Here is a 15,557-nt window from a genome sequence, read left to right on the forward strand (position 1 = left end):
AGACGATAACGCACAATTTAAACATCACTTCAAAGGACTTTAAGGGACCACATGCTGGGCAGGACCTTTGAGCTAAAAGTAGCATTACATTGCCAGCTGCTGCATTGGCCTTGTTGGCACACAGTGGGTTACTGGATTCATATCAGGATGCAGGCAATGTCACACTGCCAAGGGCAATAAAATAAGCAAAGTGGATTATCAGCGCAACCCACTTCTCGGTTAATCACATCCAATTGAGATTCCAATCACCAAGGTAAATTGACATTTTTAAAATGTTTCCAAAGACCAAACCACATTGAATGCACCAACATCTCAGAAGCTAAGCAGGATTTGAGCTTGGTTAGTACTTGGATGGATGACCCATCCGTGCATGCCGTGTGTTGCAAGCATAGTGGTGCGAGGTGGCCAGGAGATGGCAGAACATCCAATGGGTTAAGTCCACAAATTATTTCAGGATTGGATCTGTTGAACACGTAGGTTTTCGCGACTAATATTACCCACAAATCTGGCTGTCGCCTGATGATGCAAGTTGTAATTACTGGCGAAACGTTGTACTCAAATTGTAAATGTTCTGGGTTTACTCTCCAACACACCGGTTTGCTGTACTAGTAACGAATTGGCATGTTTTGTATACGGGATAAACCTTGCTAATTGGCTGTGTTGGGTGGTGGCGGGCTTAACGACACGTTTATATTTACGTGATCTAACAAAAAAAAACCTCTATTATGGACATTAAGGATTGGATCTATCTGATGATTGAGTCTCTCTGCCAGGAGATGGCAGTGTTGAGTGTTCACTTCCACCGCTCCTATCTGGCCAATATAACCCAACAAATGGCATTAGTAGTGTAAACCTAAAATATATTGGATGAGCTTTATAACTTGTGCAATGGCTATATTTCAAGTTAGGTGACATGGCATCATTAATTAGGCGTCCTCGTATTTAGTGGCAGCAATGGACAGCCAACCATTCCTTCACGTGCCTAGGCCTCAAATAAGATCTGAAGCTAAGTTCCAAGCCTCAATGTGCAGATAAATATTCAGTGCCAAATATTTCCGGATACACACAAGGCAATCAAATGCACGGGTATCCAAGGTTGCATGCAATTCCATTCAATATAACACGCCACACCTGTGCAGCTTTGGGTATATGCACAGATTTTCTGCAGGTTTTATTCCATATATGTATTGGCCAAATATTTAAATTAAGGATCCTCCTGAAAACAAAAGTCCCAGAACTCAGCAAGGCTCTCCTGGATAGACAAAGAAAATAATGATACATTTTAAGTAAGTTTTACCTTCATCTTTACAACCGAGTTGCTGTGCTTCTAATGCCCCACTGTGTTAATGGAAAACATGCTGATGTGTGTTGCACCACGTTAATTTTAGCAAGGCAGTCAATCAGAGCTCTTGGTAAGTAGTTTAGACTCATTACCCACACACTTTCATCTTCTTCATCCTCTACCCCAGGGAAGAATGAAAGCTGTTTAAGAGAAAAAAAATTCACATGTATGTGCTGCTCCAGTTATGCGACACTCAAGCAAGACATAAACACAACAGCACCATCATCGGCAACCTGTGAAACACGACGTTTGTGAATCAGTCACCAATTATAGCAAATCTCAACTGTGCTCCACAGTTGACGATCAAAGCCTTGTCGCCAATGGCTGCACAAGAAGAAAATATATAATATTAAGCAATTGAAGTCAATGCTGGTTGTTTTTTCTCCCATCTATAACCTGTATGGTCAGTCAAGCAGGCAATGGCATGTCAGATGCATGGGTGAATCACACTGGAGTGTGTTGAACGGATCCCACAGTTCACGTGCAGAGCTCTCGTCAATAACTTTTGGTAATCCAGCAGCATTCACCAAACCTGACGCTGCTGATGAGACCCAGAAAGATGGGAACCCAGTACAGAGTTTACTCGCCGAAAATAAATGCTGCCTGATAATATTTGTGTGGAAAACCAAGAGGCTAAAGGACTACAAGTATGTTTTTGATTCACGTGTGGAGACACAGGACAGAGCTTTGCATATATATATGGTTTCACCCATAATGCTCCGAGGCAATGCGTACGTTTGCGCACGGCGTGAAGGATCATCACCCTCTTTGCTGATAAAAGGCGCTATAGAAGAGACATCATGAGCAGTTACGAGGCATGTTCAATTGTCTTGGTGTAGACAGGGCCGTATTATCCAATAGGCAGTGGGCACAGGGCCGAGGGGCCTACGAAAACTAAAGGGCCTACGGAATTTCTTCACCATGTTTTTTTTGTATGATGACATTTTTTACCAAGATATCTTTCACGAATAAATATATTTATATGTAGCAAGGATTGGCACAGTGTACATACAAAGAGGCAGAGTCGTGTCAATCTCAATCGTTTTTCTTCATAAGGTGAGAAAAATTAATGCCGGAGATAAACTTGTCGAGATTTTTTCATTGCTAAATTAGAAATAACATCTTCAAATTGTGTTTTTCGCATAATCCCAAGGAGAGCACCGTGGGAAGTGCCAACTGGAAAAAGTTATCACTAAGGCCTACAAGAACTTATAGATTTGAAGCTTTCGTGACTGCAAGGATTCATATTCTTAGGTTTTTTCGGTAAAGTCACGTAGGTAAAAAATTAAAATTAATAAAAGTAAAATAAAAATAAAATAAAAATCACGACATTTCGGAGGCAACACAAGCTTCCGTCTTCAGGTGGAACCGTCACAGCACGATAGCTGTATCAAGTAAGAGAAATTCCAAGAAAACAGTCCTTGTATATATACTGGTTGAGGGTGGGAGGAGCCAAGGTAGGCCCTGGATATTAATATTGTGAGGTTCGGTGCGGCTGAAGCACGCTGTTAGGAATGAGCCTTTGTTGTGTAGACTGGTTGAAAAGAGTTGTTAAGGTGAGGCTGAAGTAAAGGTGCGTGTAAATGGGACTGGGCCTTTTGTTATGCCTACAAGAACCTTAATCCGGGCCCTGAGTGTAGAAAGTTCAGAGGTCACTTTTGCCCGATGCCTCACCCTGAAATGCAAAAACCTGATCGCAATATTTGGCGACAAAATCCAAACTACGGGTACATGTTTAGGTCACAGAAAACATTCCACATGCTCGGAGAAAGAATTCTACCGAGTCTCTGTTTATTAAACACTGGCCAAGTGATGTAAGAGCAACCAGCATTTGGATGCACGACGACCCACGGGGAATGAGAGAGCCGGTTGTACCCTGGCTTTGCCAAAAGCTGGGGTGTGGCGATATTTGACGACAAATGCAAAATACGGGTCACGTGTTCAGGAAACAACCAAAATCAACATTGTAATCACAATTTTCTACTGAGCCGCTGTTTATCAAACACTGGGTCCAGGAATTGTAAGAGCACCAACACAAATGAGCAAGCGAACCTCTCGAGGGCTGCTGTACCTTGTCTTTGCCAAAGCTGGGATGTGGAGGTATTTGGCGGCGAAAAATACGGGCAGCGTGTTCAGGTCCATGATAGGGGCGTTGTTGGGTTAGATCGCGTCAATAGAAATGCGTCGTTAAATCCGCCACCACCCGACACAGCTGATCGGTAAGTTTTATCACGTAAACAAAACAGGCCAATTCGTTACTAGTTCAGCACACCGGTGTGTTGGAGAGTAAACCCACAACATTTAGCATTCGACTACGACGCTTCGCCCGTAATTACAATCATCAGGTGACAGTCAGAGTTGTGGAGAAACAGGTAACAACAACAAACAACAACAACAACAAAAATCCACATTGTAAGCATACTTTTCAACCGAGCTGCTGTTTTATCAAACACTAGCCCAGGAATTGCAGTAAATACACAAATAAAGCAAGCGAGCCTCCGGAGGGCTTGCTGTACCTTGTCCTCGCCCATGCCGGGGTGGTGCGCCACCGCGCCCTCCTGGCACTCGCTCTGCTCCAGGAAGGCGCTTGCGACGCTCGCCGCCGTCTCGCGCAGGCGTCCAATCTCCTGCTCGCGCGACTGCAGATCGGCCTCCAGCTCCACCTTCTGCTCGATGAGCGACTTCCCCTGCGCCTCCATCACGGCCAGCTTGTGCCGCAGCTCGTTGTTGATCTTGATCAGCCGCGAGAGCTGCTGTTGCAGCTACGGAGGGCACGGACACACGCGTGTAACGATCGCACCGTCACCAGCCGTGGGTCAATCCACCGCTGGACGAAAGCCTCAAGCACGAGGTGATTTTATCGCTCCGTCTCCTTGGTGGATGACCTCTTGGACACGTTCCATTACTTGGCTTTCGATTCCATCAGTATTCTTCATCGTCGGTGTGACAATGGCACTTTAAAACAAATATTTTCCCCGGAAATATTACAATTGTGCGAGCGGCGTCACGTCATGAGGTGAAGTCTCCATTCACAACTCTCACAATGAGCAGTGCATCCATGTATTAGAGAATGGTGCGTGAATGTGAAGTCACGGAACTCATTGTGTAATACCTTTAATAGCCTTTTAATGCATACACTGGGGGGGGGGTAGCTCCCACATACCCTGCTGCTGAAAAATGTCCATTGCATGGCAGTGCAACCAATATATTGCATTTTAACAGCTGGAATGTAGCCAAAGTGAAACACAAACTTTAATGTGACTGAGAGTATATGTTCAGTCTCTGGTGATGGGGCTGACAGCATGAACTCACTACTACACACGAGAACCCAGTATAACAGTATAATCATCGGTGACTGCCCAGGACTCCAACCCGGGTCTCAACGTTGCCCGTAGAGGACTCTGACCCCTACGCCACCCGAGACCATCTCTTACAATGGAGCGGTGTGGCCACAAGGCAATCTTAACTACAATACTTGAAATAAGTGGTGTACAAACACCAAAATAAAGCCCCCTCAAAAAATTGTAGCTAACATTAACGAAACCCTTTACCACTTGCATAGGCTTTTGCAGTCATGTTTTAAGCTAATGTCTTTTTCGAATTGTACTTGCACCGTGATATTCTTAGGTTTTTTCGGTAAAGTCACGTAGGTAAAAAATTAAAATTAATAAAAGTAAAATTAAAATAAAAATCACGACGTTTCGGAGGCAACACAAGCTTCCATCTTCAGGTGGAACAGTCACAGCACGATAGCTGTATCAAGTGATTATTTTTTTTTATTTTACTTTTATTAATTTCAATTTTTTACCTACGTGACTTTACCGAAAAAACCTAAGAATATGAATCCTTGCAGTCACGAAAGCTTCAAATCTAGAATTGCACCGTGAAGTTCGGCATGACGTCCGCCGTTACCCTAACAAGCTCCGAGCACATTGAGCGAAAGGCCGGACATTATGCTAAAAAGGACCGGCAAAACAACCCAACAACACAATGGAGTGCTAAGCAACAGCCTTATGACAAAATACATCTATTTAGTCGGCTATAACATGTTTGGACAACGGCCGTGTTTCAGAAGGCCACCGCCGATCATCGTTGTTTTGCGTGTGCTACTGCAGGTGGTCTCACCAGTGTTGAATCACATCTACGGAGTTGCACATGCATGGAAAACTCTACCCGATGACATTCACAAAACATTAAACCCACCGTCATGCAATTGTGAACATCGGTGAGAATCTGCGGCTAATTTCAGTGTTTCTGGCATTGCAGTAATGTGTTGACTGTGTGTTTTTGTTACGCGCCTTTTAACGTGTTTTAATTGCTGTTTAAATTCCATCTGCCGCGGCTTCCTCTGTCGATTGCTCAGGATTCCGATGCAAATGAGATGTTTCACCCCACACACGAGGCATTCCAATGGGGAAATATTTTCGCAATACATAGTGCATAAACTAAATGTGCGATAATATTATTTCAAATATTATTTTCACCATACTTAACGTAGTGTGAGAATCAAGACGGTTTGAATGCCTAAAGGCAGTGCTATAAAATTACCTCACCAAGTGAAAACGGATAAGTCATTTTAAATATCTTAATTTTCTTAAAACAAATTACATTTAAGTTAAATACACAACAAAACCAATAAATGGCAAATGATGCAAGAGGCTATGAAAGTAAAGTATGCTCTGTCGACTAAAACCATGCTAGCTATAAATTACTGTAATGACAAACTAAAATTACACAAATTTTGTCTGCAGGCAATGTCAAATTTATATTAACACCACAAGTACCAAAAACGTTTAATACCGCGTCTCCAACCTAAAGCATAAGCGTCACATCAATTGCCCATGCCTCATTCAAATGTTCACACATATACAAAGACAAAGATCCCCCTTATAGCCTGTAACAGACTGTTGGGGCAAGTGCTGTTAGCAAGCACCCATTAAGGCCGGCACGGCACACGAGGGGGCGGGTGGCCAACACCATGCCCGGCCGCCTTTGTCTCCCCGGTGGCGATGTTTACACACCGCACCAGGTACTCATTTGAGGCGAAGTCGACCTCGGGGAGGCCCAGGACCGGTTCTAGATAAACATAATCGTCACCGGTGTTGGCCGTGAGCGGGACTCGAACCCGGGTCGCCAGGTTCATAGCAGAGCGCGCTAAACGCTACACTACCGCCCCGTTACCCACTTGAGGTCTTAGTTCGACCTACACACACATAAACACCCCCTGGCGTGATTCTTTGTAGCACCATGCCACGACACTTCCACGCGCCTACGCTCCTCGGTAATCATCCCAGCACCGTCACACCTCGCCACAAATGCCGAGACCCCTGGACGCCCAGCGGGCACGGCGGTCGCGGCACCCACCTGCTCGTCATCCGACGACTCGCCCCCTTCGGCGGACGCCGGGCCATCACCGCGGGCCTGGCTGTTCGCGACCAGCACCTCCAAGATCTCGAGCACGCGCACCACTTTGGGCATTAACTGGGCCACTTGGCCCGAGCCGCCGCGCGCCACCATCTGCTCGAAATCCCTGCCCACCATGGCCGCGATGGTGTACACGTCGTCCACATCCAGATCCGTGGGATCGGTGTCGAGCAGGGTCGGCAGCTCTACCTCCTCCTCCTCCATCTCCTCCTTCCTCACCTCCTGCCTCACCTCCTTCCTCATCTCCTCCCTCACCTCCTCCCTCACCTCCTGCTCCCCGCCGAATGTTGTCATTTGCTCTATCGCTGTCTGGACTGCCCGCTTGCGATGTCACAAATCGAGTTTTTTTAATCGTTTTATCTATTTGTATGTTCTGTTGTTTTAGTGAGTTGTTATACTCGTGCGTACCCCTTTAAGTAACTTAAATAAGTGTTTTACCTGCTTGGCTTTATGCCTCTGTATTCACTGTGTGAATCTTACAAACGCACATGAAAGACTGAAGTACAGTAGCTACCTACAAGCTGCAATAAACACGTACAAAGCGCCACTTGTGAAAAGCAAACCAACACCGCACAATTCAGAGGTATAGCTATAATTTCAACGTGAACTGGATAATATTTTAATTATATAATGCCCTTAATCCTGCGAATGTGCACCTCCGATTAGCACGGTTGGCTACGTATGGTGCGAAATAAGTTCAACGCACATAAGTACATACAAAACGTTGCCTTCATCCTCTTTTCTCTCTTAACAGTTACTCTATCTTCCCGATGACCGCTTAACAACGACAACACAATCCCGTTCAGCAAACCTTGCCGGCTGAGCATCTGTTGGATACCTTTTTTTAACCCTCCCCGGAGTGATACAAAAAAATAAGTGACTGCACGACGTTCCGCAAACAGCAACGTGACACCTGACCACCTTTGTACTTCACCGTTTTATGAAAACGATTGTACATTAACATCGTGGGCCATCCTGCCCCCCCCCCACCAACAGCGTTAACAAAGAACAAAAAACGGACCGTGACATTGCAGGTGTGTGAAAGCAAAGTTTTTTTCCTTTTTCAAATGTTGATTGTATTAGTCATTGAATTGAACACGGAAGAAAAAAATATATGAATTGAAATACAAGATGCATCCTTTAGTGCGCCCCCCCCACAGAGAGGCAGAATGGAAACGGTCCGCTGTGGGAAATAGCTCGTCACAGCCTGTGCACATGCGGCATTACAGTACGTTCCCACACCGCCGCTAGCCACTGACCAAGTGCACATGCAGCACACTTGTGCATGCGTGGCTCGACTCGGGGAGCGTGACGGAAAAACTTCAGCTTGTTCACGGGTTCATTTCAACTTCTATTTAAACATCACATTTTCATCGAGCGGTAACGAAGAGGCACCCAGTGAATAATTCCAGCTATCCACTCGACTTTCAGTTCTCTCTCAAATGTTTAATCATAAATGTTGCTGGTAACTTGAGCTCTTTCAGTGACCAATTGGCATGGCCAATATTTGACATATAAATTCGGATGCTTTAGCGAGGCACGTGTCATAAGATGGTATTAAAACCAGAAACCCATTCAGCACACTTACACCATTGAGCCATGTGATCTGGAGGTCTATATAAGAAGGATTACAGAAACGTGTTTGTTCTTTTATTCTGCCAAAACAGCGGCTAAAGTTCATGTTATACACCACTTTGAATGTAATGACCTCATCTGGAGTTGAATGCGGTCCAAGTCACTCAAGCGTGTCGTAAGTCCTCGGCCACGAAGGGAGCTGGGGGCTCGCTGCTGCGTTTTGAATTGCGGCTTTTGCACACTACTACGACATACCGTGCTCGCGCATAACGTGGAACGGAAGATGACGTGTTGTATTCAACGTCTCGTCTTCAGTGAAGTCATCTCTCGGGCGTTCAACTCGGCAGCATCCCGATTGACTTAAGAAATGCCCAGGATGTTGTACCTTACAACGGTGGTCTAAGTGATATCACTCGCGAGAGCATCCCCGGAATGAGAGTGCAGTCATAACAATAAAGGCCCCAGCACACCGAGCAAGTTTCGTCTTGTCGGTAAGCGAGGCTTTTGTGGCCAGAACTCTGCTTGCACGACACCGAACGCAACGATTGCATTCACATCGACAATCCACATGCCACGATGACATACCACCATTTGACGTGGTTTTTTTTAAACACAATCGTCACAAATGTCCCTCGTCTTTGGGGAAACATTTCTTGCCAAGTTCATCCTGCCAGAGCAACATTTGCTTCATCAAGACAAATCCTCCATGACAACGGGCAAGTGTGCCATAACCTATTTTTGAAAAACAGAGTCACGAGAATTAAATTGATCAGCAACTAAACAAAGACAAAGATCCCCCGTACAGCCTTAACAGACTGTTGGGGCAAGTGCTGTTAGCGAGTGACACCTATGAAGGCCAACACGGCACACGAGGGGGTGGGTGGCCATCACTACGCTCGGCCGCCTTTGTCTCCCTAGTGGCGATGTTTTACACACCGCACCAGGTACTCATTTAAGGCTCAGTCGACCTAGGGGAGGCCCAGGACCGGTTCAGATAATCGTCACCGGTGTTAACCGTGAGCGGGAATCGAACTCGGGTCGCTGGGTTTCGTAGCGCAGCGCGCTAACCGCTACACCACCGCTCCCCACAAAACTACACTCGGCAACTACACTCAAACTATGACACACACTTCAAGATTGCAACAGCAGAGTTTCGACTTTGCCCTCGCTGGCTCTCGCAAGAAGATGTCGCTGCTACTGTCCAGTAATTATTTTACGTTGAACTCGTTGGGGAGATCAGAGACATGAGGTTGGCAGCTCTCTACAGGCACCCCCCCCCCACATCCACACCAACAATGTAGCCTCTTAAGCACGTGTCCACACGCCTCCCTCAAATCAGTTCCGTGTTCAGTAATTGTGTGGACTATGACTCAAGCGATTATGATGGAAGGTGAGATCATAGCGAGCGAGCCACCAGCCAGCATGAGTAGCCGATGCAGCGATCTTTCTCGGCTAACTTTAGCTCAAACGTGTAATGCTAAACCAGTGCTGTGCACTCACTGTACCTTTGGAAACTCCAAATAGAGTGAGTTGCAATTGCTTTTTGCGTTTAGTTTGTTGCCCTTACCCCCGCACCTCCGATTAGCACGGTTTGCTATGTAAGGTGCGAAAGAAGTTCAACACACATACAAATAAGGAAACAAACTTTAATATTCGCTATTTTACTGAATTGACGATGTCAAGCCCATTAATTTTCGCCCATGGTTGCATTGGATGGTAAAGGCATGAACCATCAAAGATTTCCCCAAACCTACCCCATAACCTCAGCGACTTTCCCCGTGGTCATGATTTTGCTCATCCTATTTACTCAATCCCAGAATAGTGTGATTACTATCCAAACGTTGCACAGCGGCGTCGGAAGGAAGGGAAATGGAATCAGGCTTGAAAGTACAAAGCGAAGAAGCAGCAGCGCATCAGAAAGGGAATTAACCGACACATCTGCCCTTACTGCAACAGCATGCCACAGCGTGCCCTGCCAGATGCCATGCTGCTGAAATTGTGCCTCTCTCCCCCTGTGGGTGCCCACGCTCATAAAATAAAAATCCCAGTTCTGAACATGATTTTTGTGGAAACAAAGTAGAAACTTTCCAGCCTTGCCTCGCCCAAACACATTCCTGCGGAGGGAGCTGGTAGGAACGTTGGGTTGCTAGGTGAATGGCCAGGGTCAACGGCGGCGTGGTGTATTCCGCAAATATGCCCGACTGTGAGGGCGGGCACAAGCCAGCGTGAGTAGGTTAAACGTTGAGTTTTATAAGGGCACCATGGGGTGACCAGCCCCTCCCCACCCCCCCCCACCCAGCCCCACCCTCCCCACCCAGCTTCTCCCCACCCTCCCCACCCAGCCCCTCCCCACCCTCCCCACCCAGCCCCTCCCCACCCTCCCCACCCAGCCCCTCCCCACCCTCCCCACCCTCCCCATCCCCACCCTCCCCATCCAGCCCCTCCCCACCCTCCCCTCCCCACCCAGTTCCACCCTCCACACCCAGCCCCTCCCCACCCTCCTCTCCCCACCCAGCCCCTCCCTCCCCACCCAGCCCCTCCCTGCACGACGGACGGACACAATAATCCCCTGTGGGCTGGTGTAACCAGGAGGTTCCTACCAGTATAAATGTTCTACATGTGTCAAAACTGACGACGTGCTCCATTTTGTGTCCGCTGTCTTATCACAACTCAACTGGTCAATCTAAAAGGTCTGAAAAATTAACCACTTGTGAAAGTATACTCGCAGCGATACGTGCTTCAGCAACAACAAAGTGTTGAAACAACTGTGACGTGTTTTTTGGGTTGTACCGTGTGCTTTTCGGCACCATGCCCAGCACCGAGAGTTCATTTTTAGGAACTTCCTGAAATAGTATCGCCCTCCCTGTGGATGCTCAGGGACTTCCTATCGAAGCGCCCAGCAGGTGGAGGGAAACGTCGGACATGATGCCGAACAACATATCGCAGAGCTGTGCAGCACATCAGCAAAATATACACAGTAGTAACAATAGTCTTTTGTTCTGGACACAAAAAAATGAGCAAGTACAAAGAAAATTTGCGATGGATCTGCATCCCCGTACATGCAGTGAGTGTTGGTAAATCTCCAACGCAGTTTGGCACAGTAAACAATGGAAAATGGCGATATTATTTAAAAATCTGACTTTGAAAATAAACCAAGCTCACAGGCTTATGCAGTTGTGTGTACGCATGTGTGCACTTTCGGATATGAAGTTCATTTTAAAAATTCAACTAACTCCAAGCACAAAAGAAATGTCAAGACGGTGCTTGCACTGGCATATTTGCATGGTAATAAATCTACACGACCCCAAGCAAGCATTAGAATTCTTACAATGTTTGAAAATGCTCTGGCTGAAACTTTGCAGACACTTACCCAGATTCCATTCATACCTAAAGCTTTCGTGACTGCAGGGATTCATCTTCTTGGCTCTTTCGGTAAAGTCACGTAGAATGGAAATAATAAAAGAATAAAAATAAAACATTATAAAATAATTCTCGCTATTATTTTATGTTTTATTTGTATTATTTTATTATTTCCATTCTACGTGACTTTACCGAAAGAACCAAGAAGATCCATTCATACCGTTTAAGTTTCCCATTCCGATTCCCAGCGGCAGAAACAATGCACCTCACCAACTGATGTTATAGCCAGGACCCTATGTATGATTGCCCCTTATTTGATATCATCAGTTGTGCTTATTTCTTGGCAACATAAAATGCTAGCTATGTACAAACGAGCAAAATATGATTTGTACAAAAAGTACATTTCACTCATATGCAATGTGTAAATATTTTATTTAATGTAACTGCTTTATATTCACTTGTATGGACATTCTTTAACTTGTGCGTGGTTCACTCCTCCCTATACTTACTACATTGTTTTATTAAGGGAATAATATCGTCTGAAAAATATTACAGAATTTGACAAATAGATTTCACATTGAAATCTAAACAATCATACAATACCTATTTCAATATATATCTTAATTAGTTTACCACTTTAAAGCATATAAATTGATAGGCAGAAACATAAAGTGGTTTAAAATGCAAGGCAGGTAAGACATTACCAGTTGGAAGGACACAATTGCAAAACGAGCAGATAATTATTGAAGGTGGAAAGAGGACCAGATTATGAAATAAAGAGGGAAAATTAGAGCAGGATTGAGTGTTTTTGAAAACGTAAATTTGATTATACATTTTATCTAAGGAAGACAGCCTTCAAATAATATTCATTCATTCATCATGCATAGTCAGCGAAGGACCGTTCCATCAAACGTGTGACCTCTTGCGACAGCGTTCGCATGACCTGCTCTTGGCTGCCGTACACCGGAGTCTCGAGTGATTTGTTTGATCCACGTATCACAATGGGGGAGACCACGGGGGCGACGTTATTCATTTGAGAGCTGCAGTCCTCACTTCGAACCCCAACCGATATTACCCACTGTGACATTTGGATCAGAAACATCAATACTGACGAAGAAAATTGGACAAAAAAGCTAAAAAAAGGTGTGCCAAGAAGTACGGAGACGCGAATGTTAAAAGTATGCTCGAGATGAAAAGAGGAACAAGTGGTTCAGGGAAGAAACTAAAATTGCAGAAGACATCGTATTGACTCGTAAGAAAAGGAAGTGGGTTTTGGGCAGGACACATCGCTCAAGGGATGATGGTTGATAGACAAAAACTGGTGGCAGAATGGCAGCAACAGGAGAGAAAGCGCGAGAGAAAACAACCGCCACCAAGATGAAGCGATGAGATCTGATCCTGCACGAGTGCGGTAGATGGATTGTGGCATCGGAAGAGCGTAAGAAGATGGCGATGGCAGAGGAAGGCCTTGATCCAGTTGAATATAGATCATTGCTGATGATGATTAGACCTCTACCCAAACATGTCCCGCATTCACATCGCTACTTACCGCCTCCACGTCTTCATTCTTTTGGCTGATATCCCGGTCCTTGGCTCTTATCTCATCCCGCTGCTTGTCCACAACTTCCTTGAGTTTGATCATCACGTCCCGCTCCTTCTCAGTCAAACCTGAAAGGGTAATGTGAGAAACACATCACAGGCGACCCTTCAGATACGAGGCCAATTGTAAAAGCAAGATGCCAGAAAAGGCATCCTTGCAGCATGCAGAGCAGTCGTTCTTTGTTTTTGTTTTACCCTGTTGTCTGCTACTTTACCTTTATAACAGTGCAGCGTCATCATTACTGTATTGGCCATGTATGATGATGTGAGTGGAGCGCTTCAAAAGAGCACATTCCAATAAAGCAATCAGGATACCAATAAACCACAGCGGCAATTTATGATCAGCATTGTTAAGTATTCACACATTGGATATTTTATATGCAGCGTCATATTTATTTTTCGTAATTTGTTTATTTTGGTATTCTTTGGGTCTTTCGGTAAAGTCACGTAGATAGGTTGTTATTTTCTTTGAACCTATCTACGTGACTTTACCGTAAGGCCCAAAGGATATGCATTCCTGCAGTCACGAAAGCTTTAAGTCAAGATGTTTGTTTTGGGTTAGGTTGTGTAAAAATGTGCGTGTGAACCTCCTCCATCCATCAAAAAGCCAATCAATAAAATTGTCACGTGATTCAAAAGCGGCAAATGTATAAACCGAGCTCCTGAGCCCCTGTTAACGACGACATCCATTTAAATGTCGTTAAGATAATTACTCTCCAACAACAACACCGGGCAGTGCTGCTGAAGCAGTAATACATCGGCAAGTTTGATTCGCGCGACACTTCTGTGAATTATCGGTGTCGGCTGGAGGAGGGTTTTACAACACACATTTCTACATGATGACCTAACCCAAAATAAACCAATTACGAATCATATTAGTCATGAAAGCCTACGTATAAAGTTATGTTGTTTTTATTGCCAAATATTCCATATTAATGTTCTAAATATTTTCTCAGGATCAAAAGGTCTGTAACGTGGCACATTGTAAGGCGAGTTGAATAGCTTTTCCATGGGGCTCATAGCCACAGGGATAAGTTACAAAGCCAGGCGGCCAAGGCAAGTCCTTCACGTTCAGTCTTTGCAATCGAGCTGTTTAATGTCTGCTACTCACCGTATCGGAGCCTTCAAGTGCTCCACAAGCCACTGCAAATGCTGCCATATTTACACTCACATTTACAAGATGATACATTTATAGCTACCCTGCTGAATTTTTTTCTAATATATATAAAACCCTCAAAACTTTTAAAGCAACAGGAAATTGAACATTGTGAATATCGCCAAAACCGTGGCTCCTTATTATATAATAAAATTGAGTTTAAAACTTTTAGTAAGTGTATCGGGATTGTTTGGATACATGTAGAGGCTTTGAAATCAAATTCTGTTTTCTCTAAAATGTTGCGAGTAGTATGTCTTTGCATGATTATGACACCTTAAGGGATTGCATATTACACAATGTAGAAAACCGAAATGTACAATCCTGTGCCACAAAAGCTGCAATCACAATGCAAAGTTTCAGCTCTGTGACACGTGTCAATGTAAAAGGGTTGCAGCATTTGAGGTTTAGCATGTGTCAAGTTAAAGGGTGCAGCATTTGGCCATTTGTCAGGGCTAAAATAAAAACCACGCATGCTCACGTAGTTTTCACTGTAACTTCGTGGGTGTGTCCCTCTTACAAGCCATGTAAGGGAATGCATAGCTTGACATTTTATGGCATCTCTACCTGCGGAGAAACACCGCAAGCAAATGCTGTCACTGCGCTATTTAGAAATGGTAACTGCTATCACGCCTATTACACACGTGGGGGCTATTTTGTATTTCCTATACTCAAAGCCTCAATGTAGTAAACAAAAGCACATTATTTCTGCCATTGCTTAAAAGCTTCAATACAAACTCAGATTCCAGTAGCTGCTGCTCCCAGCACCTCAGGCTGGGGGCAACCCATAATCCATAGAATGTGGATAAAATGAGTACCACTTTGTGGGAAGTCAACAGCGGCTGCGCTATGGAAAAGACTGGTCTCCAATGTGGAATTTATATCGTTTCACAGCACCACTATTGAACCTATGTGTCAACCATTGCTCCTTAAACATGAAGACACTGACTCGCTTGATAAATGCTACGGTGGCATTTCCACCTCTGTTCCTTTCTTGTGGAATTCCACTCTCCCTCAACATAATGAGTTAAAGGTGACATATTTTTAGGGGAAAACAGGCAAATAATATTACGTGACTGTATAAAAATGTCCTTGTGATTTATC

General features: G+C 44.8%; 1 protein-coding gene across 5 annotated transcripts in view; it reads right to left on the reverse strand.

Moving 5' to 3' along the window:
• Positions 1 to 15,557, reverse strand: part of LOC144731020 (RILP-like protein 1) — a 40,891-nt gene that overhangs the window by 15,448 nt on the left and 9,886 nt on the right. For 3 of the 5 annotated variants that reach the window (XM_078611985.1, XM_078611986.1, XM_078611983.1), the window contains 3 exons: positions 13,251 to 13,369; positions 3,859 to 4,104; positions 1,435 to 1,482 (listed from right to left, as the gene is read on the reverse strand). In XM_078611985.1, the coding sequence (XP_078468111.1) occupies positions 1,435 to 1,482; positions 3,859 to 4,104; positions 13,251 to 13,369 (413 nt within the window). Of the gene's footprint in view, positions 1 to 1,434; positions 1,483 to 3,858; positions 4,105 to 6,706; positions 10,516 to 13,250; positions 13,370 to 15,557 lie in introns of those variants that run through there. The other 2 variants (XM_078611988.1, XM_078611987.1) reach the window with 2 other exon arrangements.

This window comes from Lampetra planeri, chromosome 37 (genome assembly GCF_965212315.1).
Source record: "Lampetra planeri chromosome 37, kcLamPlan1.2.h2, whole genome shotgun sequence".
Lineage (NCBI taxonomy): Eukaryota > Metazoa > Chordata > Hyperoartia > Petromyzontiformes > Petromyzontidae > Lampetra > Lampetra planeri.